Here is a 26,386-nt window from a genome sequence, read left to right as displayed (position 1 = left end):
AGTTGTGTTTGAAATATGTACTGATAATTTAATTGGTGTCCTGTGTCTGTACCAATCTTATACGACGAAATATTTCAATGATATAAACAGAAAAATTGGTTAAGACAAGTGAATGTTTGAAACAGTGGCTACGTCAAAATAGGGAATTTGCTATCCACCATAAATGTTATAATGCTTTATGGCTACAATTTTGAACTACAGTGTTTCGGTTTGAAGTGTATGCTAAGGGCTTTCTTATGTATCACAATTTTAATTTATTTCTCAGGGATGATAAAAGGTCCATACAGTAGGATTTACATCTTATGTGGGGGTTGATTACAGATAGATGGGCGGCAGTTGCTACTAACCAACCAATCATCAGATAATTTGTACGTTTTTTGGCTAATTCCGGTGTAATCCAGTATGATCCCGTATACCAGGTCTAACAATAAACTTAATCCAATTTACAATGTAACGTAATGGTCTTAATATAAGATATCCTTTACTCATATACTTTGTAAGGTGACAGCATTATGAACGTACGAACGTAATATTAATATGTTATATTATTATGTTTCCCAGGGTCGTCCAACTCGCAGGAGTCGTTCCCGGGCGGCGGCGCGGCGGCGGCGGGCGCGCCGATGGACGGCTACCCCGCGCAGTACGCCGGCTACCCGCCGCAGCCCGCGCAGCCGCAAGGTACGCACGCCGCATACACGCGGGGACACACGCACACACACACACACACACGTACACACACGCACACACACACATAAACATGCACACATACACACGCAAACATGCACACATACACACGCACACGTACACGTACAAACACGCATGAACACGTACGTACGCACTCGCATTCACACCCGGCTATATAAATAGCGTCGACAAAAAGGACGCCGTGTTGCACACATACAAGTACTATGTACGCTGTTTATATTCACAAGAACTTAGGGACGAGAGAAAGACTAAAAATAATTTTAAAAGACGAAATTTTGATGAGCATATCGTAGTATCAAAAAGTGCTTTATCTGGTAATATGGCCGTGTATCCTTACCGTTACTACACTTATGTCGTAAGTGCCAAAAGTACCAGTACACAAACACGTAAATCTGAAACAGAAATCCTTATTAATCCATACAAGAAAGGTCTGCCTGATTGGGAACTGAATTCTGTACACTTTTGTAGCACATAAAAATTTAATAAAAGAATAATTCCTAAGCACCAATATTTTACTCAAGTACTTTACATTAAGTGGATTTTGATTTCGATTAGAATATGTCAATAAAGTAAAATGCATAAAATTAGACTTTCGGAATAGATGTCCGTGAATAAATACATTAAGATTCATTGTGTTACTTAACATTCAACAACTTCAACTGAATGATAACAACTTGTTAGCGTAGACTTCATAGAAGTTAGTGATTTTGATATCATAAACATGAGCACTTTTCAAATTGACCACATTCCAAACATTTAGCATAAAGTTTACAACATTTTCAAGACTATTAGAGAGCGAGAATGGTGTGTTTTTGTAAATGAGATCAATCGCTTTACTAATAGCATAGCAATATAGCTATAGTTTCAAAATATAGCAGCACCTTGTAACATAGCGCACTGGCGTGTTACCTAACGCTGTAAATCTGAATAGCTACCTACCTAGCTACCTATATAGCTGAGCATCGTGTGGTCTACGAAACACGACGATAAATGCCGCGACGCTTGTTCTATTTTATTTGTGCAGTCCGATTAATCCTTATATTATGTGTTATAACGGTCGTGTGAATACATCAGCTAACCAGTCATCTATCTGGCTAAATAACGCTTGTCACTAACCCTAACCGGAATTGCACCGCAAATGAGTAAAAATCACCATTGGAAACTATATTTTTAGAGAGTTTTTGGTTAATTGGTTAATTGTACTTTTAGGAAAATAGTACATTTATATAGTATTTAACATACTATTGATAATATTTGTTGCCACATAGCATATATAGATGGTGATTTTTACTTTATATCAGCCTGTGCAAAATTCAATTGACACTGTCCACGTTACTAATATGCGGGTTTAAAAAAAGTGTTAAGACTTTTTTGTTCGATATACACAATGTGGGATTTAATTTAATAGTTATGGGTTAATTAACGAAGATATTAATTAAGATATGGGGGAGGGGGGATGTTGGGTGAAATATCATTGTACAATATGGGATATTTTTTACAAGTCGAATTGAGTTAATAACAAAGTGGGGTGTATTTTGGATTTATCCTGGGATGTAGTTGTATTGGGTTAAAGAAAAGGGGTTTTTTATATGTTCTTGATGACAAAAAGAAAATCGAAAAAAAAAACCCCGGGACAGTGTTCGGTAGTGTTTGTACGGCCCGTGGGTGGCTAGTGTGGCGCGGGTGGTATACAATGGTGTGGTTGTAGGCGGCGGCCCGGGTGCCGACAACCTCGCCGCCTCGAACCCGTTCGACGAGCCGCCCGGCCCGCGGCGACCGCAAGGTACGCGACTGACTACACGCTTCAACGTCCCCGATCGTAGCGGCGGTGGCGCTTGGGAACGTATACGGACGAAAATATTTATGCCAATATACATTTTGGAATAATTTACGTAATAAATGCCTAAAAATCGTGTTCATAACCTAAACTATTACGTAGTGATATTTCAGCATGATATAATAATAATCATAATGCTGACAATTAATAATATGTATATATAAAAATTAAAGGTAATTAATCACATGTGTTTAAATTATTTATGCTATTGGATGGTCCAATAGTGATTGAGTATGTATCCCCATGTGGAAGTCCATTGAAAGTCATTAATTAGACAAAAAAAACTACTTGACTATCATTGTCCACAGCGTGACTTGTTTAATTGAAATTAAAATTAAGCAAACTTCACATTTACGTTCAATATTTCACTGACGGAAATTTAACACTATTAATAATAAGATATTTTTGGAATGAAGAATAATTAGTGACAAATATATAAAAACAATGCTACGTACTACGTCAAGCGCCACCGCCGACCCACACATCAGTAAACATCTCCGTATGCACTCGGGATCATTGTTTGATTGCATCTGTATGTGTTTTGTGTTTTGTTTGTTATCAGTTTATCATGTCTAACAATCTAGGCGCACATTAACATGATTTATTAACGGAGTGTAAATAAACGGTGCACTATGTTTGCTTCTGACGAGAATTGCATGATGTTTCTTTAATTAGAAATAAATTATAAGTTTATCCTATATTATACTTCGATGTAAAATTTGAAATGTTTCCTTGTTAAATTCATACTATACAGGCTATTTCTGAGTTATTTTTTGGGATCGGTGTAAATATTTTGCTTGTAAGTAATTCCGGTTTCTGTCTACTTTTTTTTCAATATATGAACTATACAGGAGGTTCTTATTTATAGAGAAGCATGTTTTTTTCTTATAATTTTATGGATATAGAAGAGTCATAGACAAAAAATAAGCATGTAGAATTGTTTATGGTGTTTTCAGTTTGATGTTATATTAATTCCACTTAAATTCTTAATCAAACGGTCTGCTTTTTTATTTCCAGGTTACCAGCAAAATTACGGTTACGAATATGGGACTCCATACCCGTCCAATAGGCCTGTCTATCCACCTTATGGGCCCGAAGGTGACAGGTGAGATCTTGTTTTATATATAAGTTAGGTATTAGGATACTTTTTGGAATTTCAAGAGCTATACCTTTTTGAAATATAATGTACATTCTTAAAAATAATAGAAATATCAAAATTTTTGTAAATTTAATTTAATTATACTCTACCGGGACGCAACAGCCCTTTGATATAATTTATAATATTGTCAGTCAGCGGTTATCTTTATTAAGCCCGCGCCACATTCTCGTTTCTCGCGTTCTCGCGAGATTCTCGTAAGAATATGGAGCGGGCTTTATAGTTCGTATAAAATGTTTTTGAGCGTTTGAGTGTGGTATCAGCATCAACATGGTTTTGTACGTTCCGCGTTGCAGGGGGTACGCGTCCGGCGGCGAGTACCGCTACGGCTACGGCGGCGCGTACCGCGGGGGCGCGCCCGCGCCGGCCGGCACGCCGCCGCCCGCGCAGCCGTACCCGGAGTACTACCGCGCGCCGCACCCGCACCACCCGCCGCACCCGCCGCACCCGCCGCCGCACTCGCCGCAGCAGCCGCCGCACGCGCCGCCGCCGCACCCGCCGCCGCCGCACCAGCAGCCGCCGCACCAGCCGCCGCACCCCGCGCACGAGGTAAACACGCGCAGACACACATACACACACATACAAACCTGATACCGACATACATAGACACACTGAGGTAAACACTCGCATATAACATACACACACATACATACATACAAACAAACCGGATACATGCATAGACACATTTGATTGTTGTACTACACTCAATTAAAAACTACTTCACCATAGTTTCTGGAAATTTGAATTTTCTAGTTACTGTTGTAGTGAATGATGTATCCAATTATTTTCTAATAATTCTTAAGTATATGTAATGTATGTAGTATGTAGAGACCTTGTGCTGTTTAGTGCAGTAATTTCATGGAAATTTCGAGTATATTGTCATATTATTTGAAGTATTTTTTAATTGTTTGTAAAATTTGATATAGACTTGAATGTTACTGTGATGCCCGATATATTGATGTCTTGATTGATGTTAGCTTAATAGCATACTAAGCAATGATAAATATTTCGGAAAAAAGTAATACAATGTGAAAACATGACATAATTTTTTTACCTATAACTATATTAAATAATTATGCAAAAAAAGGAGTTAAATATCAATTAGAAATATTTGCCATTGCTCAAGAAATATACTTATTGCATTGCATAATTGTATAGGATTAATACTTTTTCCCTAATTAAACTTTCATCCAGGTATTTTAAAATGAAGAGGTGTTTGCATGATTCTATTACATTATGTCCATCAAGGAATAATACACCATATATATTTTGCCTGAACAAACGGCGATGAAATAATATAAGTCCTAGTAAAATTTCTATATAGTTTTTAAATAATTTCGGAATGTTCATTGTGCTATTGTCAGCGTGAAAATGTAATTATTCAGCATGAGTAGCATGATAGGAGTATACATTATTGTCATTGATGTGTGTACGTATGCAGGGAATGTTGCACCACATTACAGTGAAATGTGCGCTGTCTATTTTATCATTGTGGTTATAATATTTTTATATTGAAGTTTATGAAATATTTGTTACTAATGATATTAGAAATCAACAGCGCTCATTTATAATTTAAATTTATGTATTATTCAAGCTACATTGATGTTTTAGACATAGTTAAAATATTCTGAAAGTTATTTTGGTGCATAAAACAATGTCAGTGTATAAATAAAATGCTACAGATTGTCCACATATTTTATGAACATATTTTTATAAAAATAAGTAAATATTTAATCTGTTTAATTAATGCGTCCAATTTATGTGGAACATATTATATTTAACGTCCGTGCCGTAGAAGAGAGATATTCTGATGTCGTAAAGGTGTAAGAGTCCTTACGACGATACGGTTGGGTTGGTGCAGTATTGCACCCGCTTCGAATATAGCCATACGAGGAAACCTCTATCGAAGACGCGCACGCACGCGACCGCTCCCGAACGACACACGCTAGCAACGTTCGGGTGCGTTCGTGTATCGAACGGGCGACGGAGTGCGTTATAAAACCGATTGTGTGGGTGTGTTTCGCGCAGGCGGCGGGGCTCATGGGCTCGCAGCTCGCGCGGCAGCTGGTGGCGCCGCTGCCGCAGTCCCCGCGCCCCTACGTACGGACGCCCCGTTTGTACCACGCACTCAACACCGCTTCCCATCGATTGGCCGCCCGGGGCTCTCATGCGCTCACCCGCACGGACATAACCGACACCCCGATCGTGTCAAACGCGTTCTTGCATCCGATCGTAGCTCGTAGCTAAAATCGTACAGTTTACTATAAAAATAAAATACGATATAGTAAACGCACATCGGCTGTATGAAACTTGTTTTACTTTGATTACTTCGATTTCGTTATGTATGTTTTTGATCCAAAAATAAAAATTTAGACATATACGTTCACAAAAAAGTAAACGAACAAATTAGATTGTTCCTGAATATTATTTATTTAATCGTTCTTAAAATTAGGCAATGAGTAAAAATAATTTTATTCCCTTATCCTTTTCACATATTACTTAAATATTAAACCTTGCTATGATTTGATGCAAAGACGCAATACTTTCGATTTGATATGATTATTGAATAATCAAACAAATCAATTCGAATGTCAGAACGAAAAGGGTCAAACTCATCCGTGGTTTTGGCTTCATTTAATTTATTCGAATAATACCACTTGCTTAACGAAATTTCAAGCTATCACTGTTAATTTTTCTTCGATATTTTTTTTTGTTTTTAACTAAATTTTTGGCTTGCGGTGTTATTAATTGGCTTTATGATTATTTTTTTATTGTCGTCGATCGAAAGATTGGACGATTATCTTGAACCAAAACCCGTGTCTACCCGCTGTTTCAAAATTTTAACAATTTTATTAAAACATGGAAGTCAAGGTTTAGAGTGTGTGGTGGTGGCTTTTACATGATAAAATTGTCGGTCACTGATTCATTTGCATGCTTTCACAGATATCATGTAAGCTAGAGTGTAAGTGTTACTGAGTCGTAGCTTTGTTTTATATTGCGGTACAGTTATTCACAAATTATTATAATTATATCAACGCACAAATGTAATTGGAAACATTGTTACGATTCTGTCGGCAGATGTTTTGTTGTCATCATTTATTATTTTTATGTACATGGTAGTGGCCATCTTGTAAATAATCTATTAAATAAGTAAAACATCAGTAGTGTGTTCAATTAGAAGCAATGTATTAAAATAGTGTAACCAAATACACATTGAACTTATTGATCGCGTTATCTGATGTTCAGCACTTTATGATTTGAATACAAAATGTTATATGTAAAATAATATTTTGTATTTATAACTTATACATTAAGGTACATTAAGGCCCGAGGTACATTAAGGTTGATTGATTTTCTTAATTTAATATTATTTGTTCCATATATTGTGTAATTAGAATTTTATCGTAAGTGTATTAGAGATATATGTTTTACTCTGTAATGACTGTGAAAATCATTCGGCATCGTAAGCTACCATTCCGTAAAATCGATAGCGAACAAAGTCTATTGAATGTAGTCATTCTGTGATAACGGGAGTCATAATTGATCTAGGCAGCTTAGTCTTCAGGGTAGTAGCAATGCATTTCTTGCCAAGCTTGGGCAGATCTAAATGTGGAGAGACATACTTATCTCAGGCGTTGCAACTTAACCTAGTCTTCAGGGGCAGTAACACATTTGTTGTCAAACTTGGGTAGTGTAATCCGATTAGGATTTGATTATAGATGGGTGGTAGGAGGCATTTCATCAGGTGGACTGTATGCTCGTTTGCTACTTCAATATTTAAGATAAGGGAGAATCTGCATTGGATATAACTTTGTTCGCGATCGCACGGATCCGCGGGCCTCGGATCTCACTACGTTCGGTCGCGTAACGTGTTTTATTGACGTGTGCAGTACGGCGGCGGCAAGGGCGCGACGGGCGCGGCGGGGGGCGCGGGCGGCGCCGCGGCGGTGGCGGGGGCGCCGCGGCGGCACCCGGACTTCGCGAAGGGCGAGGGCTACGCGGCGGGCGCGGGCGGCGCGGGCGCGCGCTTCGCCCCGCCCGCGTGGGGCGGCGGCTTCCCGCGCGCGCAGGTGCCCGCGCCGGCGCCCGCGTGGCGGCCCGGCGCGCCGCACCCGCCGCCTCTGCAGCACGCGCCGCTCGCGCAACACGCGCAGCCCGCCTGGCCGCACCAGCCCCACCATCAGTACCAGCCGACGGTCAGTGAACAACCACTATAATGCACACGTTAGTTTAAAAACAGAATGGTGACAGAAATGAGTTAAAATGATTCTTGTGAATGACGCAGACATACTTTTCAGGAGCTTTTCAACTTAGTCCTCAGGTATATCTGCGCATTTGTGGCCGACCTCTGAGTCTTATTTTACTTGTGATTGATTATAGAAGTCCATAGACGGTAGTAGCACTAACAAAAGGATTGCATTTGTTCTCCTGTATAATATAAAATACTCCATATTAATAAAAAAATGAAATTACACTTTCAATAACAGTAGCAATGGCGTGAGGTCACCGAAACGCTATGGTACTTGCGAACATTTTTGTGGATAATTCAAAGAAGTTAGAAAATGATGCAATAATGGTTTAATAATTTATTTTTCATTAACATAATAGATGTAGATATTACAGAATATTTCAAAATCTATCATCATGCCTATTTATCTGGAGACATTTAATCACTTACTGTATCTAATTTCTGTAATAAATTGGCCAAAATAATAGTACATTGATGCAATGCTGCATGCCAATTGACCATATCAAAAATTTCAAATTAACTAATAGGAAACAATGCAAGTTGGATGTTTCTTTTTTCAACAGTAGTTTTATTGAAACATTTCTTTCATGAAAAATTTCTTTCATCTTAAAAGTACCATATTCAATTTTGAGAATTTGTAGCTTACAGACTTACAGGAAAAAATATAGTCGAAGAAGTTTTTTTTTTTAATTATTTATATTCGTTTACATTTACTTAAACTGTAACAAATCAAATTAATAGTATAAAAATGTATTTCTTACTTAACTACTTTATCTTACAGGGCGCCGGTCCAGGTGTGGGTCCCGGTCAAATAAAACGTGAACTAACGTTTCCCGCCGAGTGCGTAGAGGCGACGGTCCCGACGGGCGAGACGCGCCGCCGCCTCACGAAGGCGGACGTGGCGCCCGTCGACGCCTGGCGCATCATGATGGCGCTCAAGTCCGGCTTGCTCGCCGAAACCTGTTGGGCGCTCGACATCCTCAATATCCTCCTATTCGACGACAACTGCATAGGCTACTTCGGCCTCCAGAACATGCCCGGCTTGCTCGAGTTGCTCCTCGAACACTTCCACCGAAGCCTAAGCGACGTGTTCGACGCGCCCGCCGTCGAGAGCGAACCTTGGTACGCGCCACCTCAGACCCCCGAGCCCGCGGCCAAGGTGCGGCGGAGAGCCGAGCCTCCCGACCCCGCTGATCGAGTGCGACTACTTTCCGGAGACAACTACACGCTCGAAACGCGTCGCCGCCAGCCCGTCACCTATCGTCCAGACGATGAACTTTTTGCACCCGACGACTGCGATTCCGACTCCGAGCGCGTCGAGGATGCTCTCGAGCCCTGGCAGTTCGGCGGCGACGCGCACGTCATGCCCTGCTTTCGTGGGGAGTTCGTGCCGTTACCTTTCGTCCGAGTGATGCCTGGAGAGCGGGCACCCTCTCCCCCGCCGCCGCCGCCCGCGGATTCCCCGCGCGTCAAGTCCGATTCGGACGTCGCGGATGCACCGGACGCCCCGGATCCACCCGACGCCGAAACCGATGCGGACGGCGAGGCCGACAACCTAGAGGCCGAGCCGATGGAACTCGAGCCGGAGCGGAGGCCTAGCTTGCTCATCAGGGATCCCGCCGGCGTTCTCAAGCGGCGGAGGATCGAGGACTACGAGGACGAATGTTACACGCGCGACGAGCCGAGCCTCAACCTGGTTAACGAGTCGCGGGACGCGCTGGCGAAACGTTGCATAGCGCTGTCGAACATCCTCCGCGGGCTGACGTTCGTGCCGGGAAACGAGGCGGAGTTCTCCCGGTCCGGGGCGTTTCTCGCGCTGGCCGGCAAGCTGCTGCTGCTGCACCACGAGCACGCCCCGCGGGCGGCGCGGGCGCGCGCGTACGAGCGGGCGGCGCGCGACGAGGTGGACGCGGACGCGTGCTGCTCCAGCCTGCGCGGCGAGGCCGAGTGGTGGTGGGACACGCTGGCGCAGCTGCGCGAGGACGCGCTCGTGTGCTGCGCCAACATCGCGGGCAGCGTGGAGCTGGCCGGGCAGCCCGAGGCGGTCGCGCGGCCGCTGCTGGACGGGCTGCTGCACTGGAGCGTGTGCCCGGCGGCGGTGGCGGGCGACGCGCCGCCGGCGGCCGCGGCCGGCTCGCCGCTGTCGCCGCGGCGGCTGGCGCTGGAGGCGCTGTGCAAGCTGTGCGTGACGGACGCGAACGTGGACCTGGTGCTGGCGACGCCGCCGCGCGGGCGCATCGCGGCGCTGTGCGCGGGGCTGGCGCGCGACCTGTGCCGGCCGGAGCGGCCGGTGGTGCGCGAGTTCGCGGTGAACCTGCTGCACTACCTGGCGGGCGCGGGCGGCGAGGCGGCGCGCGAGGTGGCGCTGCACGCGCCGGCGGTGGCGCAGCTGGTGGCGTTCATCGAGCGCGCGGAGCAGACGGCGCTGGGCGTGGCCAACCAGCACGGCGTGGCGGCGCTGCGCGACAACCCGGACGCGATGGGCACGTCGCTGGACATGCTGCGGCGCGCGGCCGCCACGCTGCTGCGGCTGGCGGAGCACGCGGAGAACCGGCCGCTGATCCGCCGCCACGAGCGCCGCCTGCTGTCGCTGGTGATGTCGCAGATCCTGGACCAGAAGGTGGCGCACGAGCTGGCCGACGTGCTGTTCCACTGCAGCCAGGCGCGCGACGAGCAGTGAGAGTGAGTGCGGACGCTCGACGCCGCGTGACTGATACCTGCGGGTACGCGTGTACATATAGTGATACGGTGACGTGACGGGCGGGCTCGGCGCCGCGGGATCCCGGCGGCGGCCGAACTGTTAGGCTGTACAATCTGATTTTTGTTATTTATGTCCATGATGATTTATTTACAAGAATGTCAATGTGCTATTAATCGATTTCTATTGTTCGATTGAGAAACAGATGTATTATAACTCGTAATTTTGATTTTTATAATAAAATGGGACTTGAATCTGTTTATTGGTTTTATGATGGAGATTTTATACCGAGTACCTATAGCGCCTTGTTTATAAGAGAATAAGTAGTGAACGAGTGTGAGGAGCTTAAATTGGGATAATTTTTTAATTAAGTTTAATGTGAATTATTACAATAATCTATAATATATTGAAATTGAACCTGATTTTATTTTTTTTCTGAATTGGCATTTTATGATTCTGAGCACCTTTATAGACGCTTGAAAATCCCTAATAGGTTCTTAAAAACCTTACATCATATCTTTTTTAAAAGTTCAGAACATAAGATGTAAGGCAAATGAAACAGTAAATTTTCAAAATTAAATTATAAAAAGTACAAGTAATATAATAAGAAAACACACATACTTGCACATATATAAATATATATCACCAATATATAAAAGGAAATACTGGTGAAATATTTTTAAGAGTGGTTTAGTCTATGATTATTTTAACTACATTTCAATAACAATCTGGCATATGAAAAATGACAAGAGAAATAGCATTCCTTTTTCAACTATTCAGCAAAATTGAGAGATTCAGTTTCTGTATGTATATTTGGTTAGATAAATTTCAAATTCTCTTTTTCACATATCACATAAATTATTGGGACCACATTATCTTAAAAGTAATGGAAATATAGTCTAGGGTAGTGTCATCCAATGTGGCGAGATCCTTTCGCAGAGATTCGATGGAGTGTCAGTCGAGCGATAGTAAAAAATTACTTAAAGTTTTCGATGCGTCTAAAAGAAAACACACCAGGAAAAAAAGAGAGGGCTTCGACGACACTAACTCGCTAGCCACCGACGATTCTACTACCGTAAGTATTTTATCTAAGAATATTGGTAAAGTCCACACGAAAAAGACCTCTGAAAGTGCTAGGAAAGTAAATAGACCTACAGGAGTGACGTCTAGTTCGGCACAGGAATACCGCTGCCCCCAATTTGCACAAAACTGATGCGTTATATAATTTGGAACAAATGATAAATTATAGTTATTTTTTTCCTCTTTTCATGCTTTCTTATGTGTAAATTTAGTTAAAACAACAACATGCAGATTGATTTCGAGTTTATTGGGAGAAAATTTTATACACAATTTTCTGAAAATTGAGAGGTTCAGTATAAAAATCTTATTTGATAAGAAATTCAGAAACTACTTAGTAAAGCTGATTTTTTAGAAATGATTAAAAAGCATGTATTTTTAAGTAATTATCTATTCGAGAAAGTAATTTATTTAAAAATGTATATTTCGAAACAGGGTTGCCAGGGCATCTGTCGTCGAGTTGTGTCAGCGAAAACAAGCTTGCAAAATCTTTCTAATATTGTTACCGAAGTGAAGCCTGAAGTAAATTCTTCTAAAAGGTTAATTAAATTAATATTTACATTTTATTTTTTCTACCCATGAAAAAACCCACGTTCAACTTACGAAATAGGAGCATAAAAGTTGCGTCTATTTAGATAGATACATAATTACTTTTTTAATCCATCAAAAAACAGACTTGTACATATTTTTGAAATATTCTCATAATGGGTATATATTTCAAAATTATACAAGTTAGTACTGCCACAACCTACTATTGCCAAGTGCGGCAATTCTTTATACTTCCATAAAGTGTTCCTTATCAAAGATTGGGTTAGAATTCACATCGAATTTTACAGTTGTGGATGCTCAAATTTATAAAAATTAAGCTTTGATCACCCATACCTATATACTGTCGCAAATAATATAGGGATCGTGATAGCAGTCCGTCAGTGTCGCCGGCGGATCGGAGGCGATCAGCTACCCGTTCTCCGCGACGACATCACCGATTAACGTTAGTTATATATTTATTTCAATCAGTAGGATTCATGGCGCATAAATAGACAAGTACCTACTTATACCAAATTATTCGTAAGATGGTAGTGAAAGTATATCTTAAACAAAAAAAAAATATCTTCTTTATTCTTCTATCAGAAGATAGATTATATTGGGCAGTAGAGTCCGCGCCAAAGTTCTAGTCCACTCTGAGTACAGAAACGAGTCGCGTAGCAACAACAAATTGTAGATATTATCGGGACGAAGACAGTTCCTCGCACCCTTCGCTGACCTCTCTCATCCGCGGGTGCATAGCGCAGTGCAATTTTAAATAATTCTAATGAATATAACATATAATAATAATAAAAGAGTCATCGAATAATAATAAGAGTCGAGAGAAATCTCGTTATAAAATTTATACTTTATCGCTTATTACTCAGTCATTTTATTGAGTCCTTACCGTTACTACGGAGTAGGTATATGCTTGTAGTTGTGTTCGACCGCATTGGCTCTATTACTCTAGACCTGCGCGCAACATCTTCAGAGCGGACTAGAAGTTTAGCGCGGGCTTCTATGTAACGCTTCTTCATGTAACCTCTACCGCCAACTATTAGTGTAAATTTTACCCCCAGGTAACTGACATTTTCTCGTCAAACTTGGATCATTAGCAATCCAAATATTGTTGGGTTGATAGAGAAACTTTCACAACAACGAATATGTCTATTATTACCACACAATCTTACGATTATATATTTCATTATTGTTTTTATTCAGCTTTAGTATATTCTTAGTTCCTCTTATTATCTACTTGATTAATTAATACCTGTTCCAGAAGGGATGGTTTATCTTTGGCTCTGAAAGCTGGTCTTATATCTACGCCTCGGTCAACTTCACCACGTCAAGTATGATTTTTTTATTAATGCCTATCTATCTTTTGTAAGTATACATGTTTACCTGGTTTATTTTCTTGGAAACTATATTGTAGGATGGCGATATAGCAGAGTCTGTGCCCCAAGATCAAGATTCTTTCATTTACGCTTTTCTTGAAGATGCAGTAAAGAGAGATAAAAGAAAGTAAGTTAATTATAATGAAAATAAGTTTGTGAAAATAAAAGTTACATGCAAAACATAATCTGGTAAATCAATTTCTTCTCCTTTCAAAACTCTAGTAAATCCTCTTATATTGTGCCTGTAGAAATCATAAAAACAATTTCAATAAATATGAAAGGATCCAATGTCCATTCCCAAGTCCAAAAGGGTCCAATTGCATTATGTAATGTGGTGTGTCCCGGTTGTTCATATGTATTTCAAATGACGAAAAAAATTCATACCTAATGTGCCACATTTCTGTCACAATTTCTGTCGTCCCGTCAGTATACTTCGATATTTTAAGATTGGACAAAACTTGCTTCAACGATCTGCCCCAGGCACCCAAGTACCTACCATTATGATGATATGTTCAGGTTTACACTACCAAACACCATAACTTGTAGTAAATCAGTTAACAACATGGTGTTAGGCACCGTCACTCGCGTAGACACGACGAACGGCGTGGCAGCCGAGACCGCGATGCATCGGAGCCGCGCGAGAGACACCGCCACCGCCGCCGCCGGGAGGAACAGCCTTCTAGGGACCGTACTAAGGATCGGTACTTGCATTGCATTACATTCATTTCCCTTCTTTTGTAGATATCGGCTTAAATTTTTAGAGCGATCATGTTAGCTCTTAACAGTAGCAACGCAGTAACTGTAGGTAGAACCTGCTCTGTATGAAGTCAGTAACAGTTCATGGGTGACAGCGGCCACTTGCCATCAAATGGATTATCCGTTCATTTGCTTATAAAATATGGTCGATCATAACATTCCACTTAATGTTTAGTTGGTATTGAGGCTCGTAGCTTCGTTCAATTCTAAAAGAGCATGTTAAGTGGTCATATACTCGTATCTATATATTATTTAATATAGAATTTACCGTTCATACAGACATCTGTAACTAAACTACGATACTTAGAGAACATGTCCTATATAGAAAAAGTGTTTTTCCCTTCTATTATTAAAATTAATAACTTAGCAAAAATTGATCATTTTACGTGTCATAGATATAAAAAGAAAGAAGTAAGAGCATTAGAGATTGACCAAACAGCACTATTGGAGACTTTTGCAAAACTGTGCTCACAATTTAACGAGAAATCTGCTCCCCATGCTGATGCGAATCAATTGGTAAGTATTATAAGTTATAACTACTTAATAATTACGATTTTTCCCAACTTCATGCTTGCAGTTCAATATTCCTAAAAATTTCCTGGTTTAGGCAAGAGGTTTCTCCTTATGTTAGTCCATTACGATCCTTACTTTACCTTATCTACAAAACCAGTGCACAGATCTTATTTCTATAAACTTGGCATTCTGCATATTAATGTAAGATCATAAAATGAAAATGTTGGTTAGAATTTATGTAGGTACGACAATAAAAACTACTACCATTCTTAAATTTTCCTGTTTTAGGCACGTGCCCAAAGCCATAAATCATTGCAATGTGAAGTCGTACCAAGACGTGATTCCTACAATGTAGACCGTCGACCAGAGAGGCTCCAAAGTCGACAAATGTCCAGCGATAATATATCTCCCTCGAGGATCCGTAGTCATGACAACTTTCGCAGCAGAGAAAACAATATCGCCTCCGATATCCGTCCTAGTGATCGCAAATCTCAATGCGTCTGTTATGCGCCATACGAAAAGGAAACTAAATATGCGAGCAAGCTGAACGTTGTTAGTTCAAGAATGCGCAATACGGACAGGTATCATGACTATCCACGGGATAACACACCCACAAGAAGTCGTGTCGACGGTTACTACAAGCCACATTATCCAGAGGGCAGGGATTATAGAGATTACGACGACTGCAGAGAACCCACAAGAGATAGACCTTACGAGGATAAGAGAAGATATTGCGAACAAAAAACTAGTAGAAGCTTCGATGTTCGCAGAGAAGGCTACGACGGTAGAGCTCGGAGGACAGGTCGGAGCGATTACAATGGGGACAAGTTTTATCCTGAATCCAGAGATGTTAGGGATAAGAGATACGTCGATAGTCCTAAAGATAAATATTACGACGATAAACCATCCCGAGACCGAAATTTTAATGTATCGACTAAGGAACGTTTACGACGCAACTTGGAGCGATTTGAGAGGAATTCGATAGCATCCAGAGATGACGATTATCGTGATAGATATTCGGAGAGAGAACGCGATTCTGGGTTGAGTGTGGCCGATGGGGAGACAAGCACGATGAGCGGCAGAAGTAACTGTTTGAGAGTTGTAAAGGTAAAGGGGTAATAAATAATAAATGGGCGACCCTAACGTATGCTTACAGTGTTGTTAACTCATTGTTGGATAAGAGGGATATAAGTCATAGCCCGCTAGTCAAATGCGAATTGAACATGCTAGAAAAACCTTTTTAAAGCAAAACAGCTGTGTAGGTCCTTTATGATAAGTTGTTTTGTATGCTTCTAAGGTTGCGCCAATATTATCGTAAAGCATCTTTTAATGCTTAGGCCCAAATTTTAATAGTCTTTTTTAGCAAGGTTTCTATTCGATTTTCAGCAAGAAATATCTGAGCAAAGAGAAGCGATGGACAAGATGATGAAATTGTGGAAGGATTTGATGCGATGTTTTAAGGGCATCTCCCAAACACAGGGACAGGACAGGGGTATTCAAGTAATAACTGTGATTCCAATATTATTCTATTTTTTTAATAACACGCCTAGACGCACATATTACGGTCTCATTCTTTCACCACACGTATAAGTTCATGGAGTCTCTTATCATCATAAAAAAGAACGACTATGTTTTTTAAACGAAATGAAAATTATAGTCGCCGTGGCTACAGACAATGTGCTTACTATACCTACGTGATGTATGACGTAATAGAAGTGAAATGTTTTAATAATATTTTAGGAGTCTGCAGCGAATGTACGCGAATCAGCTGCGGCTCAGCTGCGGCTGTGGCGCGAGTGCATGCGGCGATACGAAACGGTCGCGCGAGACGTTGGCGACACGGACGCTAGGCTCATGGTAAAATAATCTTACGACTTCATAGTTTTAGTTATATTTAGTGAGTGAGTGGGTTCTTTTTTTTGTAAAGTGGCGTGCTTAGTTTAAGGCTAACTGAAAATAATGTCAAATGACTAATTACTACTAAGAGTATCTCAATAATTATTTAATATTTTTATAAGTCTGTTGCCCCTTTTTAATACAATACAATGTTTTGCTTATCGAAGACAAGAATTGGTTTAACACACTACTTTACTGTTGTACCACATGTTAGTACGAGTACCTATTTACCACATTTGTTTCTGATGTGTGGTCACCGTGTTTCACAGGAGGAGATCAATAAGCAACGCTCGGAGATGTCTGAAATGGCGACCATGTGGCAGGAGTGTCTGCAACGTTACCGGGATATGAGCAACGACTTCAATAGCCTCAAACAACAGGTATGTTTTGGATACCTAATAATTGAAACTCAATCATATATTTATTTAGTAGTAGTTTGTCCTGTAGTTCCGGGACTAGAATAGAGCTACGGTATCTCCTGCCTGTCGTAAGAGGCGACTAAAAGGGGGCTTCCGGGGTTGCGGCCGGCAAGAGTGGGAGCTCGAACCGTCCAGTGAGCTACCCCGGGAAGAACGGTATGTGTGATCGCATACCGTCGTGAACACCACATAGTGTGGGAGGAGCGAAAACTGCTCCCCCAGGGCAGAGCCCGATCGGGGCATCTCGCTTTGAGAACTCCGGTTGCGTTCCGTCGGAGATCCTGGAGTTCTCCAACAAGCGTTGAGGACGGCCACCGGGGGGGTTTTAGTGCGGTAAAAATTCCACATAACCCGGCGTCGCTCCCACGTCGTCGGGTACCTTTTGAAGGTTTCCCCCTCGTTAAGAAAAAGAAGGTACTTTGTAGTTAAAGTTCATCGTCATACTTTCATGTACTTTTACACAATAACCTTCTGTACTTAAAAAACAATGCCAAGTTGCTGTGTTCTGAACCTGAGGCATACGCATACGTCAGTAATAAAACCAATTAGTCAATTTTTCTGGCCTACAAATTGTCAAACTTTGATTTTAGGCGCGCAAACTTTGGATAGTTTGATAATTATTAATAACGACCGTTACTTACCAAGGATAGCAACGTACTTAAACGTAGCAGAAAGACAAAACTTGTAGAGCTGATGGATGATGGTCTATATACGTCATTGATAAATGCCAGTCTGCCACTCTATATAACACAATTGACAGCAAGTTAAATATTTACCCGTTAACTATAGTTAACAAATATTTTATAGTGATTTCTTTCCACTTTGATATGTCAATCACTATAAAATATTTGTTGCAATATTTGAGTGGGGCACCCAGTAATACGGTCTACCAACCCAGTACAGGGGCCCTTGCGCCTTGTTTTTACCATTGTACTTTAATCAATAAAACATTTTTTTTATTGATGATTTCCTGTCAGATGAACTGCATGCTAGTTTGCTACTGGTATTTCATAGAAATTGTCAATTTCCAGCTGTCGTCATCGGAAAGCCCCAGCCGGTTGCCGGCGGCGCCGCTGCTGTGCGCGGAGGGCGAGGGTGTGCCCCCTGCTGCCCCCTACCGCATGCCCGCCTACCCTCAGGTAGGTTTTATTATGTTAGATGGATTGTTTGCGTATTGTGTGGTGGAAACGGCATTGAAAAAGCGTGTTAAAATTAGTTGTTACAAAAGTTATTCAAAAACAAAATGGGTGATTAATTTTGCGCTACCCTGTAGATATGAAATTGTCTATTTTATAATACATTATTATTGAAACATGTTGTAAAACACCAGTGTATTGAAGGTAGTTGAATCCTTTGTGTTTCGATTCTGGCAGCACTATTTCTGCCTAATAACAGCAGTGTTAGACGCTGCTGTTTTCTCGTTTGAACGGTAAGGGAGACATACTTTTTCGAGGCGTTCCAGCTTAGTCTTCAGAGGTAGTGGCGCATCTGTGGACGACCTCAGCTACGAACTGTAGGGGCTTAAGGGGGGGGGGGGCGTAGCGTATTCCGTAGATGTCGCCCTCATCACTCGCACACGTATACAGCACTTCCCCCGTATAAAATGCTAACGTATTCCGTAGATTTTTTCACTGCGATAATTTAATAATAATGATGTAATATTTTTTATTGAATTTAAGTATTGTAATGTTACCACGCCATATAATTGATGTTAGATTGAGCAGCAATTATCATATTGTGTAATTTTAATGTATTTTAATTTATGTTTAGTTTATTTGACATTACTTTTATATTGTTGCATGCCGATATTGGTCAAATGTGCAGAACTTTGTCAAAATATACCATCTAATGTACCATATTTGATGCAATAAATGAATAAATGGATACCGCCACCACCACTGGCACACGTACACAGCGCTTGCCTTTACAAAACAGCATATACCACAGATGCCGCCGCCCCTCGCGCACGCGTACGGCGGCTCGCCGCTGCGGCCGCGCGCGTCGGCGCCGCCCGCGTGGGGCTGGCCGCCGCCGCCCGCGCGGACGCAGCGCCGCCGCTCCTCGCCCGACTCGGGGTCTCGGGGCTCGCGCGAGCGACGACATCGGCAACGACGGAGCCGGGAGAGGGAGAGGAGAGGTAGTAATGTCTATTCACAATAACAGGGCTTTAGGTCGTACTAGGTAGGTATGGAAGGTGGTAGAACCCTTTGCGGTTCGACTCCGGCGGCACCACCGCCACACCTATTTCTGCCCAATAACAGCAGTATTACGCGCTGCTGTGTTCCGTTTTGAAGGATGTGGTAAGGGAGACAGACTTTTCCGAGGCGTTCCAGCTTAGTCCGCAGGAGTAGCGGCGCATCTGTGGCCGACCTCAGGTAGGAATATCTAATCCTATCTGGGGTTGATTACAGATGTCCATGGGCGGCAGTAACCACTTATCAGGTGGACTGCATGCTCGTCTGCTACTCCTATATTATAAAAAAAATCACACAACTTTTGTGGCTGCCAGAAATAAGTATTATAAAGTGTGCCCAGTCGTCAATACCTTGAGAAATGCATTATGTGTCCATGATAATATTGCTATTTTGTGTTCTCTAGCATGATTTTCGTATTAGCATATTTATATAGCAGGATTTACACTCGAAAAGGTTGGATAGCTTAATGTATTGAACCTACGTGTGTGTGCATTAAAGAAGCAATTAAAATAATCTAACCATGGGCTACAAATTATAGTTTTACTTGTTATTAAGATTTTATTTATAACTAGCTGACCCGGCAAACGTTGTGTTGCCATATACATAATAAATGTTAAGGGTGAACTCTTATCACTTGGAGTACGAAACATAGATAGTAGCCGATTCTCAGACGTACTGAATATACATATAAAATTTGGTGAAAATCGATCAAGCCGTTTCAGAGGAGTATGGTAATTAACATTGTGATACGAGAATTCCTAAAAAATACAGCCTATAAGCACTTAAGTTAACATTAAATGTTATTTATAATGCTAAAGTCTCTCATTTGAATAACTTTTCATGGTGTACCGTGCGTAGCAATGATGTTTTAACGTGTACCTATTTTCCATCCCCGAGTGCCTTCAACTCCCTCTTATTCCGATATAGAATTAACACTATTGCCATTTAGCAGATGTAAGGTTACATTATATTAAATGTATTATTATATTATATTATTATTATTACACGATATTAAATGTAGTATCGGGATAAATTCTCTGTTCAACCTATAAAGTGTTGTAAACTATGTAATAATGTAGGAAACATATTTTAATTACAGATGATTCGAGATATAAAGAGAAATCTAAGCCCAACGGTGCACGTTCCGAACATAGACATAGGAAGAGATAGAATGTTAATCATCGGCCCTCGTTAAAAGTTTATAAAATATAACAAGTATTTAAGAAACAAAACTGTAGCTGTGAATTATTAGTAAATTGTTTTTTTGTGCTGCTTTATTGTGATTTTTATATTCTGTAACTTTTTTCCATTTTGTTGATTATTTTTGCTTACTGTTGAATAAAGTTTTGAAAATCAATGTTTTTTTTTAAACAAATCAGTCTTAAGTGTAACTGATTCTATGTAACATGTTTGGTTTGAGGATCGATTTTATAAGGACCATATTATTACTTATTGGGATGGTAAATGCAGAATTTTATGATCTAGATCTGCGTTTCCCAACCTGTGGTCCGCAGACCCCTGGGGATCCGCGAGTATATGTATGGGGGTCCGCAGTGTCATCCCTGGACCATACACTAATCGCTCATTAAATGCAAAAGGGCCGCTTTACTGCATTTTTCAGCTCTACTCTTGTTTATACAAAAAACAAATACAGCAACAGATTACAAGTAGAATCTGATTTGAGATAACAGCTTAGTAGCAACATCAACCCGAATATCCCTGATTTAGTTGCAAAAAACCAACCTTCACATTATTTTTTTTCCTATTTTTTATAATAAGCAGTTATAATTACCTTCTGTATTTGTTTTTTTTGTATCTGTAATAACTAAAATAAATACCTAATCCGATTTTTACTGTTTATTTTATTAAGGGGATCCGTGAAAACTGTGCTTGATTTCCTAAGGGTCCGTGGACTGAAAAAGGCTGGAAAACGCTGATCTAGATGACGATTATCATTAAGGAGGAATGAGAAATAAAACAAGAAAATTCATTTCATAACTTTTTTGGATTGAATAAAGGGTTGTTTTATTACAAAGTACAAACAACTACATAGGTAATAGTTACAGTAATATAACTTTGTCGTTTTATCTAGAAAATGACAAAATTAATTTTACCTTTATAGCTTCATAGCTAATGTAACGATTTGGCAGGGAAACTTGATAGTAACAAGCTAAACTTTCGTAAGTCAGTCTGTAGGAAAACATTTTGGAGTAGTCATTACTATGCTCAAAGTTTTTGGGCATGAAGACTATCAAAGTAAATGACTACACTACTCTATAGTTCGCCTAATTTAAGACTACGTAAAATTGTACAATCGTCGATATTTCGTTGAAATAATACTAAATTAAAGAGTAAGGCTACATCTATGCTGCGTTTAAGTGCTCGCTTTTTCGCGATATTAAGTTCGTTGTGCGCTTAAAATGCGTTTAATTTTACTGAATACGCAACAAGTGGATGCAATACAATTATTGTGCATCAAATTTAAATGTATGCGATTATATTTTCCGTGTGCAATAATTCAGTGCATGTTTTCCTACATTCGTTTACAGGAAAAAAACGCAAAGTAAAAAGCGCAGTATGGCTGTAGCCGAAGGTAAAATAAAAGTTTAAATAACATTTTATAATTCCTCTTATGTAAACGGGATATTTTCCGTTGTATCGTATAGGTTCGATAATAATGAAATACATATTAATAGATACGTTACAAACTTTTACCAAATAAATGTTTAAGGACAATAAATAGATATTTTCTCATTTCAACGATATACTGACGATATATAAGATATAGAAAGAGATCACTATACATATAGTAATCCTGAAGAATATTTAAAGTTAACAAACAATTCGCTTATTCTATCATATGAGAACATTTGGATTTAAGATACCACAATCAATACCACATTTATATATATAAAGTATATACCTACTTGTATATAGTTTTACTGTATTTGTATGACAAAAAGTTTAAGAAATCAGTATAGTAAACACGACAGTAATAATAGCAACTCAGGCACCTTTACATATTTCAATTGTTAACTGATCTTTAACGATGTCAAATAAAAAAATAAAAAAAACAGACTCCAAGTCAACATCCGATTGCTGTCTCTTAGTTTCGGTTTTTCTCTATGATGTGTGAACATAAGCTCTATTAAGAGTGAGGACTCACGGAGCGTTTTTAACGCCTTCTAATAGCTGCTTTATTTGAATACTCACGAAGCTGTAATTTTGTGTACCTGCACATTGACTGTACATTTTCGTATTTCTACACAACCGCAGCGGAGGCGAAGAAAACACTCTGTGACATCCGTTCACCAATGTTATATTAAGACTTGTCTGTCAAGGATTATGACTCTATTTGTATATTTTGTTTAAAAAACATATAATGCACCCATAAAACCGTTTATAAATGACTTAAAAACACCTCCTAATATTGCATCTTAGGGTTGGAACACACAGGAATACAATATTATACGTTTACATATATCAAATTTTCTATGTAAAATATTTCCAGATACGATTATATATTGTAACAACTTACGTGCTGATTTTATTTCATCTCATTATTAAAATTATCAAGTAGACTATAATAGGTGCACTTTTTTCTAAAAAAATATTAAGTCGATAAAGGTGCAAGAACCTATGAAAAGTATTTAGATAAATCTAATGATGCGTGCGTCACTACTTTTAGGAGAATTCATTTCAACTTTATAAATCTAAAGGATTACGTGAAAATATAAAGATTTTCTAAATAATCCTTCAATCGGGTATAATATCTATTTTTACTGTCACAACACTAGCATACAACTGAATACTATTTTAAAATCAGTAAAGGAGACATTATAAAGTACGATTTATATTTAATATAATGTAAAAACTTCTAATTAATTTATAAATATTGACTATAAAATTTGCAAACATTGCAAGAATGCAAAATGTGAATAATTAGGAAAACTATTTCTTACAAAAGTTCTCGTGTAATGATACAAAAGTTCACGTGTGTTATTTATACTAAAAAACTCCAATTTACTAGTAAGGATGTGAATATACAAAATTTTCAACAATCAATTTATTTTTGCTACAGTTTATAATTAATCTCTAAAAAGCTAGATTCGACGGAGTATGTTTAATATTGAGTTCTAATTGAAGCTACTAGTTTAACTTTAGTAATAAATTATGTTCTTTATTGTAAATAGGTAGAACTGATATTTAAGTCTAAGTATAGGTATTGTCTATATAAAACAAGAAAACCGCAGCTGCGGTGAGAATACATTTATATTTATTTACATAAAATACGAGGAAGGTAGTCGTTGTGGATTTCTACTTAACAAGGTATAATGATTCAATGCTTGTGCAGTTCGATAAATGCATTTTAAATATAAATACAGATTGTAGGCGTAGGAATACTATTAATTTAAAAAGACTTCTATGTAAATAGGTATGTTTGAATTAACAAATATATTATCCAAGTATTTTTGCTTTTCGTCCAAAACTACTTTCATATGGTTTTTGGAGTTAAAGTTGACAGTGCTTAAATGTATCAGTGGCCTATTACTTTTAAACTTATTCACACCTAGTGGTATTAAATTACATGTTGGAATACCTAAAGTATTATTGCGTTCTATCTTCGTTACGTGGTTCTACGGTAGTAGATATTTGGAGTGCAAACGGTAGCTAGCTTTCTTACACAATAACACTAAACTAGACCCTAGCTCTACTTCAACCAAGCTAGTCTATCAAATTTGCAGAAATTACAATATTACACTCTTTGTTAGTTACAAAAACAGTCTTTATTTCGGTTTTATTTAACAATGTTTTACAAAAATGTGAATATTTTTCTAAAATGTGGCGTTGGAATGAAAAACTGGCAGTGTTCAGAATATTGATATTTAGTTTGAAATTAATCCAAATAAATAGTTAAACACAGATTTTTATGTAAATGAATTACATAAAACAAACTGTATATATTCAAAGTTAAAAGTGCGATCTGACGCGCAGATGGTCCCGGGTTCGATCCCCGGCTAGACAGACATCTAAATGATGAATTTGGATTTCTGTTTCTGGGTCTGGGTGTTTGTGTATTTGTCTCTATGTGTCCATGGCACCCACAACACAAAGAATCCTAGTGTGGGGCTGTGAGTGTAGAAAGCGTATCTTGTTATTTGAGTTTATTGATCATAAATGCAATAAAACATTGAATATTTAATCAAAACCCCATAAAAGCATGCGCAGCACATTAAGTTAATTTTCAACGGCTACAAAACCTTCAGTTTATAGTTGTAATGTGCCAGTAATTTCACGGTTATTGCATTCATCAATTTTCTAAACCTTACGTATAAACCATAGGAATATCTTCAAGTATGAAACTTTAAATATTGAAGTATTTGAATAACATACACTTATGATAATAATAACCACACCTAAACTTCTTCTAAAGAAGATAATATATTGCTAATCACTACAGATTCTATTTGGTAAAATAGAAATTAAAATTTTGTCTCGACTGACTACGTGCGCGCTGACACACGGAGATCATTTTAATTGTTACAAAAATAATCAACTTTCCGTATTATTTGTTGTTTGTTGTGTAGGTATGGAAAGTGTGGTTGTGGAGGACGGAAACTTTATTTGTAAATTATACGTTGTATAATTATATCGTTACAGGATACCACAAAATGTGTAATTATCAACTAATTATGTGAATTATAATTTGACTAAAAATTAAAAACGGACCTATAATAGAAATCTACATAATTTTTAAGTGTCAACATATCCTATTTAAAAATTCTTTACTTTAAGGTTCGTTGAATTTGGTGTTTTTTATTTGAGAAAGTGTAATTAAGATCACAATTAGGTTTTACTAATTAAAATGAACTCCGCAGTGTCATGCAATAGGTAACTCTAGGTCTCCAGAACCGGATGTCGGCTATGTACAACAAAACTTAAAACTAAGCTTAGTCTAGGGTTACTATAATAAATACGGTTTAGATCATAGAACGTAACACACAATAATATTCTTTTCACTCTGTTTTGTCACTAGCGTCCCTCACAGCGCCCTGGGATCAGTACACCTGGAATTAAGAAATATTTTTATATTAATACTTTGTTGTTGTCTAAAAGTTTGAGGCAAAAAACATTAAAGAATTTTCAAATTTACAGCGAAGAAAGGGGGAGGTAAGATGTGATAGATTTTATTTTTATGTCATATAAAATAAGTACACTTTAATAAATACAGAGCCAAACTAGCTGACCCGGCAAACGTTGTGTTGCCATATAAAAAAAAATTGTAAGGGTGAACGGCTTATATCTATTTTTCATACCCCTAAGTGATAAGTTAGGGGTATGAAAAATAGATATAAGCCGATTCTCAGACCTACTGAGTTTGCTTATAAAATTTGGTGTAAATCGGTAAAGCCTTCGGAGGAGTACGGTAACTAACATTGTGACACGAGAATTTTATATATAAGATTGTTACATAGTTTGTTAGAAAACAAGAGTATAAAGCAGAACTTTTTGGCTCTATAAATAACGATTCAATAGAGAAATATACATCTTAACACCGATAAAAGTTATTTTGGAGGACTCCTTTTCATGTGAATAACTTTATCATTCAGTGAGAAGCATTGGAGAAAATGTATCAAATCATTTCTGAGAACACTCACTATTCCAAAGTGGAAAGAACATACAATGAAATATGCATGAGGAATTAAGGAAAGGAATCCTGTTACTCATTTTGCTAATTACAAAAGATAATCGGAATTACGACTGCATTATGGTAACTTGTCTTGGACATTACCATTTAGGATCGATTTTCCTGGAAATTGATCTCGATCGAAGCGGAAAACTAAGGTTCTAAAATTAAGAATGGTCTAAATAGATGGCTACAATTCTGGTGACAACCAGTATAGTAATATAATAAGTAATCATTTTAAATTATAACTCGCTGATTATTAATAATCAATCTATCCA

At 39.0% G+C, this 26,386-nt stretch overlaps 3 protein-coding genes across 13 annotated transcripts in view; 2 read left to right on the top strand and 1 right to left on the bottom strand.

Moving 5' to 3' along the window:
• osa (trithorax group protein osa) overlaps positions 1-10,903 on the top strand; it is a 127,407-nt gene extending 116,504 nt beyond the window's left edge. For 9 of the 10 annotated variants that reach the window (XM_073077176.1, XM_073077175.1, XM_073077174.1 and 6 more), the window contains 6 exons: positions 562-678; positions 2,414-2,488; positions 3,560-3,647; positions 3,995-4,247; positions 7,589-7,894; positions 8,729-10,903. In XM_073077176.1, the coding sequence (XP_072933277.1) occupies positions 562-678; positions 2,414-2,488; positions 3,560-3,647; positions 3,995-4,247; positions 7,589-7,894; positions 8,729-10,627 (2,738 nt within the window). In that variant the 3' untranslated portion in view covers positions 10,628-10,903. The remainder of the gene's footprint in view (positions 1-561; positions 679-2,413; positions 2,489-3,559; positions 3,648-3,994; positions 4,248-7,588; positions 7,895-8,728) is intronic. The other variant, XM_073077177.1, reaches the window with a different exon arrangement.
• A 464-nt stretch (positions 10,904-11,367) lies between these two features.
• LOC140745370 (uncharacterized) lies at positions 11,368-20,777 on the top strand. The gene is made up of 14 exons (XM_073077183.1): positions 11,368-11,720; positions 12,158-12,261; positions 12,630-12,713; positions 13,527-13,596; positions 13,680-13,768; positions 14,214-14,342; positions 14,793-14,913; positions 15,199-16,017; positions 16,297-16,410; positions 16,651-16,767; positions 17,076-17,186; positions 18,257-18,364; positions 19,173-19,362; positions 20,520-20,777. Exons 1-14 carry the CDS (start codon positions 11,592-11,594, stop codon positions 20,588-20,590), a joined length of 2,256 nt encoding a protein of 751 aa, XP_072933284.1. The 5' UTR covers positions 11,368-11,591; the 3' UTR covers positions 20,591-20,777.
• A 2,060-nt stretch (positions 20,778-22,837) lies between these two features.
• Positions 22,838-26,386, bottom strand: part of Spec2 (CDC42 small effector protein Spec2) — a 70,447-nt gene continuing 66,898 nt past the window's right edge. For both annotated transcript variants that reach the window (XM_073077169.1, XM_073077170.1), the window contains exon 4: positions 22,838-25,488. In XM_073077169.1, coding sequence (XP_072933270.1) covers positions 25,480-25,488 — 9 coding nt within the window. In that variant the 3' untranslated portion in view covers positions 22,838-25,479. The remainder of the gene's footprint in view (positions 25,489-26,386) is intronic.

Source organism: Epargyreus clarus, unplaced genomic scaffold (assembly GCF_041222505.1).
Source record: "Epargyreus clarus isolate Ecla_fem2 unplaced genomic scaffold, WU_Ecla_fem_2.2 ptg000010l, whole genome shotgun sequence".
NCBI lineage: Eukaryota > Metazoa > Arthropoda > Insecta > Lepidoptera > Hesperiidae > Epargyreus > Epargyreus clarus.
This window is presented reverse-complemented; position numbering and strand designations above follow the sequence as displayed.

Excerpts from the sequence above, each read along its gene's own strand:
- LOC140745370 (XM_073077183.1), top strand. The coding sequence starts at position 11,592 with ATGGAGTGTCAGTCGAGCGATAGTAAAAAATTACTTAAAGTTTTCGAT. Across the intron at positions 12,714-13,526 it reads CGACGACATCACCGATTAAC|AAGGGATGGTTTATCTTTGG; the intron begins GTTAGTTATATA and ends TACCTGTTCCAG. Across the intron at positions 17,187-18,256 it reads TCAATAGCCTCAAACAACAG|CTGTCGTCATCGGAAAGCCC; the intron begins GTATGTTTTGGA and ends GTCAATTTCCAG.